The sequence below is a fragment of the Piliocolobus tephrosceles genome, chromosome 11 (genome assembly GCF_002776525.5).
Source record: "Piliocolobus tephrosceles isolate RC106 chromosome 11, ASM277652v3, whole genome shotgun sequence".
NCBI lineage: Eukaryota > Metazoa > Chordata > Mammalia > Primates > Cercopithecidae > Piliocolobus > Piliocolobus tephrosceles.
The window spans coordinates 69,048,662-69,054,661 of record NC_045444.1 but is presented as its reverse complement, the minus strand read 5'-3'; the positions used below and the strand labels follow the sequence as shown (position 1 = coordinate 69,054,661).

At 43.1% G+C, this 6,000-nt stretch overlaps 1 protein-coding gene across 1 annotated transcript in view; it reads left to right on the top strand.

Annotated features, from left to right (window-relative positions):
* The first annotated feature begins 1,758 nt into the window (after positions 1 to 1,758).
* Positions 1,759 to 6,000, top strand: part of NCKAP1 (NCK associated protein 1) — a 112,177-nt gene continuing 107,935 nt past the window's right edge. Inside the window, exon 1 of the mRNA XM_023212384.3 lies at positions 1,759 to 2,137. Within this exon, the coding sequence (XP_023068152.1) occupies positions 2,030 to 2,137 (108 nt within the window). The 5' untranslated portion in view covers positions 1,759 to 2,029. The remainder of the gene's footprint in view (positions 2,138 to 6,000) is intronic.

The window sequence follows — 6,000 nt, the reverse complement described above, 5'->3', positions numbered from 1 at the left end:
TACTAGTATTCAAGTTCATATGCCAACATGATAGTTTTTCTTGGGGAGTAAGAGTTGTGTTCAAATTTATAATACAGTGTCATTTTCTTGTTCTCCCTATACAGCAGTTTTTAAAAACTAGAAAATGAGACAATCTTTTATTGGTTGCACTCTGTAATTCTGTGTTTAGAATTAGCTATTTGTAGTCTCCCTAAAAGAGGGCATATTTCCCCCAATGTTCAGCATCTTTAAATTTTCTTATCTGGCTACCCCAAACCCCTCCTTGAAGCCTCCCCTTCTCAGGTCTGCCCTTACTATTCCAGGCCCCGCAACCTTGCCTCCTCTAAATTAAAACGTTACCTATCAGGCTGAGAAGTAACCAGATAAATTAAATTCTCTGATCAGTTAATGACTAGTAATAGCTCGATAGATGATCTCTATAAATTGTTTGTATTTTTAAGACTCTTTAGGTACAAAGCATCCATTCAAGGTACTGCAGCTTTGTATATAGAATTTCAGGCACACTGGCAGGTATGATTATGACTTTTTTTGGTGGGAACAGGACTCTTTTAAATGCTCCTTAGATTAAATCCATTCAGTCCACTCCCTCTTTCTTGTTGGAATATTAAAATGAAGACTTCTTACGAATAGTAAATAGTAAATATTTTTTAAAGCTATTCATTACAATTTCCTTTTCAGAAAGTGTTTTGATCAATCCAATGATGGCTTATTACTCTTAGAATGTCTTATTGAATGTGGCCGGACATTTTGTCACTCACTTAAAATTAATGAATATAATATAAAAGATTAACATATCGAGAGAAGGCAAAGCCAAAAATATCAGAGGCCTGAGTCCTCTTGGCTTAAGTTTCTCACCCCAATTACGTAAGTCCTCAATTAGTTCACTTTTGGAACCATGTCTAATACATTTGACAAGGGATTGGCCTTGGAGTGTGGCTAAGAAGAAATTGATGAGGGAAAAAAAAATGAGATGGCAAAGAAGAGTGTTTCCAAGAAGTGGGGTTTAGGGTGGAGGCTGGAAAAAAATGGGAGCGATTCCTTTATGCATTAAACAAACATTTATTTTTTGCCTTCCACATGCCAGGACCTATTGCTTCTCCTCCGGATGGGTGCTCCTCGCCGACAAAGTCTAGATTGTGATTATCTCAAGAACTTGAGTTACTCTCACTTCCGACCTCCTCTCTCACAAACTGGCTCCAGGCGAGGAGACTGAGGATGGGCTGGGGAGGCTGGCAGAGGCGATCCCCGCCTCGCGGAGCACATCTGCTGCGTTCTGCGGGGAGCGCCTGTCAAGCAGTGGGAGGAAAAAGCGCTTGGAGCCCCAGCCCACTCTTAAGCGCAACTCGCCTGGAAAACACCCCACCTCCAAGCAGAGTTTCTGCCGGTTTCTTTAGGAGGGTGGTGCGGAAAAGCAACTTTTGGGAACTTGAAGGAGAGGGGTGTGGGGCGAAGTGGAAAGAGCACAGAACGCGACCCCACTCCGTCCCCGCTTGGGACTCCCATCCCGGCCTCAGGCGTAGTGGGCGGGGTCCGGGCCAGGGCCAGAGCGGCGGCCGCGAGGCCAGGCCGAGGGCCCGCAGGCCGCAGTTCCCCGTCCGGCCTCGCGGGGGCGCCGGCGCTGCCGATCAGGTGACCGAGCGCCCGTCCGGGGCTGCGGGAAGCGGCCTCGTTCTCAGCCGCCGGAGACGCCGCCGCCGCCGCCGCCGCCGCCACACCTAGTGGAGGAGCCGGGGAAGGCGGCTCGTTGGGGGCTGGGGCGGAGAGCGCCGGGGGTGGGGGCGGAAGGGCGGCGGGCGGAAGACAGAAGGCTGCCGGGGCGCGGGCTGCTGCGGGAGAAGGGGCTCCGAGGCGTCCGCCGCGGCTCTCTCTGGTGCCGGCGCGGGTTTGGGTCGCGAGGGCCATGGGCGCGCTCTCCTGAGGCGGAGGTCGCGGGCGGGAGGGGAGGAGGCCCGAGAGAGGCTGCTGCGGAGGCCGCGGGCCAGTGACTGGGCGCGAGGCGGCCGGCGGCGGCGGCGGCGGCGGCACCACCATGTCGCGCTCAGTGCTGCAGCCCAGTCAGCAGAAGCTGGCGGAGAAGCTCACCATCCTCAACGACCGGGGCGTCGGCATGCTCACTCGCCTCTACAACATCAAGAAGGTGCGCACGGGCCGGGGAGGCCGCGGCGGGGGCGGGCGGGCCGGGGAGGGATGAAGGGCAAGGGAGGCCATGGGGTGGGGGCGGGGGGCGGCGGCGGCTCCGGGTGCAGAAATCTCGGCGTCGCCGCCCCAGGCCCGGCCCGGGATCGCCTGGATGCGCCGCGGCCTAATGCGGAGTCCCGGACGCCTCTCCCGGTGGTTCGCCGGCCGGCCGAAGGCAGAGAAGCCATTTCCCGGCTCCCAGCGGCGGGATCCGGCGCTGGGCCCGGCACAGGGTTGGGGAGCCGCTGGGAACCGGGAACTGTCCCCTCCTTGGCACCCCCGCCCCCAGGACGGGGCCCATAGGAAAGGGAGGATGGTGGGTGGGCGAAATTGTAGGTGGGTAGGAAAACTTGAGCGTTCCGTATTCTGGCGGAGATGGCAGCAGTGAACAGGCATTACTCCCCACATCCCCATTTTTTGGTGTGGGAATGTGGGTAGGGAAGGGCTGATTGGATGAATCCCGTATCCCCTCCACTTTGCCACTTTATTTCAGATTGCTAAATAAAAAGCCATTGAGAGTGTGTTGATGATTTGGGATTATTTCATTTTAAAGGTGGAGAGGAGGGGGAAGTGAGGGTGGAACCAGTTTTCTGAAATGCTTCTAGGCTGTGAGTCACTAGAACTGGAAAAACAACCTTCTACTCTTTCCCCTGTACTCCTCTTCATGTTAGGTTTTCCAATACCGTTTCTTAAAGTTCGGTGTCTGTACAAAATAAAAACCGTAAAAATGTTGCAATTACTGCTGGTTTATAGCATAGTCTGATAATTTGAGCAACTATAGCTAATAGGCCCATTTAAAGGCTTTTACATGTCCTCAGTACAGGAAGGAGTGGAAGACCACTGGAAGTTTAGAAAAGTCCATGTAAAGATAGAACAGATGTTACATTCATTATCCTAGGACAAAACAACAAAATCTTTCCTCTTAAGGCAAGGTTGGTAAGTTTTAAACAATTTGATAAAGAGGAAAAGAGATATTTGGAAAGTTTAGATCGAGTTTCCAATGTGTCTTTGATGTCATATCTTCATAACTATATTTGTTGGCTTTTTAATATGTCGTGAATGTTACCTTTTAACATAGCCATAGATTGTAGGTTGAGAGGGCTTCTGAAGAAAGGTTTTTTTTTTTTTGGAAATTCATATCCAAGGATTTGAGTGTGAAATTGATTTATTTTTACAATTTGATGTAGACACTAATTCTAAAGAGTGTCCTGGTTTAATGAAGATAAATTTTGGGTAAGGACAAAATCTGGTTGCTCACCTGATTGCAAGGATTGATTACTCTAAACCCAGTGCTATCTGGAGAATAACTGCAACATACTTATTCAGTTTGTTACTTTTATGTGACAAAGAAGCCCCTCTGCATTTACAAAGGAGCCTAGGTTATACATTTATATAGGTTAGGAATAATTCAGTTTTAAATAGTATTACTTAGAGGTTGCATTGACCTGAACTGTTTGGGGAGATTATGCTACTTAGAAAACTTGGAAATTGATTCTTGTATGAATTTTGTCTAAAAAACGAGCAAGTCAAACATTATGAAAGTTACTAGACCTGTGGTATTGTGGTTTAGAGGAAATGGTTATGATGGTTTCTAAAAGAGGAAGTGAGAGTAACATCAAAAGTGATTTGGGTATTTGAACAAAATACCTTTTCTAAGCATTCATTAGATATTTTTATAGGATAAATGCAATCGAGCTTTAATATCCCACCTTCATAAATAGGATTAAATGAAATTCTAGGCATTTGAACTCTTGTAATTCCAGTTCATTGCCTTTTCTCAAAAGCACTGTTTTTTTCACTTCCTGTTTTGAGAAGCTTCAGGCTCTTGTATTATTGAACTTGTGAAAGTTAAAATGAGTTGAATGTGATCATTATTATATCCATGTCAAATATTTTGATTTATTGAAACGTTATATTTTAGCACTTACCTTATATTTTTAGTTTCTTAAGAAATATATTGCCTACCTTGCTTGAGAATTTTCTCTGGGCAGGGACAGTGTAATTTTTGAAATACTAGAGTATTTAGGGCCTTATCTGATACTCAAGGCCTTCAGTTAGGCCGGGTTGAAATGAATGAATTATTTCCCTTTCTCTTTCTCTCTCTCTCTCTGTCTCTCTCTCTCTCTCTCTCTCTCTCTCTCTCTCTCAACCTGTGTGCTCTAGTCTTAATAATAATAGCTTTGGGTTTGCTCTCTTTGTGTAATTTTGCATGTAAATGAATCAGATAAGATTTTGGATCTTTCAGCCTATAGAATTGTCTGTGAGTCTGGCATATCTTCCCAGCTGGCTAGGGATTGAAACATTTGTTCAAATATCTTGCCAAAGAAGTGAGTAAGATCTGTTCACCATGTGTTTATTAGGTTCATGCTGTCTACATTCTTACTGCATTATAAACCACATAATCTTTTCACTCTCAACCTCCTTTAGTCCTAAAAAAAAAACTTCCACCTCATAATACATGTTTGCCAATCAGTTATCACATTTTCATTAATGCATGTGATTGTCTACCAGATCTTTTTACTCTATTTCAATTGGAAGTATACCGTGGAAATGATGTTTTAATGAACGTATACAATGAAAAAGAGTTAAGTAAAATAACTTACTATTTTCAATAATATGCGTTGACGCTTATTGGGGAGTTGGAGCTTGATTACTGAAGAATGTTTTTTTAAAATTTCATCAGTCAAAAATTTTGAGATCTTAATATTTACAATTTATGGGAATTTTAGGGAACTTGTAGTTTCATCGAGGATGTAAGAACACATAAAAGCAAATTTTAGGGAAAAGTCTTGAAGGTGATTGGTAGCTTTGCGTTTAAATTTACTTGTTGCTTAATTCCTTTTTTTTTTTTTTTTTTTTAATATATGGCTTCCCTTTTTCAGACCTAATAATGTCCCTCACTTATATAGAGATTTGTAACATTTTTAAAGATTCTAGCATGGCAGGTTGTGTAGTGGTGGGATTAAGAACACTGGGCCAGAAGATGAGGGACTTGCATTCCAATCTTCTTTCTGTCATTGACAGTTCTGTAACTTTGGTTAATAATTTGACTTTCTTGAGTTTCACTTTTCCTCATCTGTAACATGGGGAAAATTAACTGTAAAAGGAACACTAAAGTCTATTCCAGCTCTATCTTTATGAGTTTATGGTGAAGTAGTAGAGTAGAAATTATGGTTCATTTTAAACAGTAACTGAACTCAGTTTAGTTTTCTGTAATATAGGGAGCATAATGTCTGCCCTACCTACTTCACAGAATTGGTTTTGAAGATAGAGGATGATAATATGTGAAAATAGTATTTAGGAATCTGAGCATCTTTTTTGGGCAACATTTGTTTTTCTGAAATTATATAGCTGTTTAACGAAACTGCCAAATACCACATACCCAAATAAAACATGTTGCTCAGTTAAATTTGTGTGTGTGTGGTTTACTCATTCTTTGTTTCCTTTTCCTTTCTTTTCCTCCACCATTACCAACATGAGATTGATCTCTGTATTAAAAACATCTCAGTTAATAACTTGTGTCTTTTCCTCCTGTTAAATTATTGTAGTTAAATTATTGTAGTTTAACATTGTAGTTAAATTATTGTAGTTTAACATTGTAGTTAAATTATTGTAGTTTAACAGGAGGAAAAGACGCAAGTTATTAACTGAGATGTTTTTAATACAGAGATCAATCTCATGTTGGTAATGGTGGAGGAAAAGAAAGGAAAAGGAAAAAAAGAATGAGTAAACCACACACACAAAAATTTAACAGGACTGTAAAGGACAGAAAAGGAGGAAAAAAAACAAAAACGAAAAACCATACAACTCTTACAGACTTTT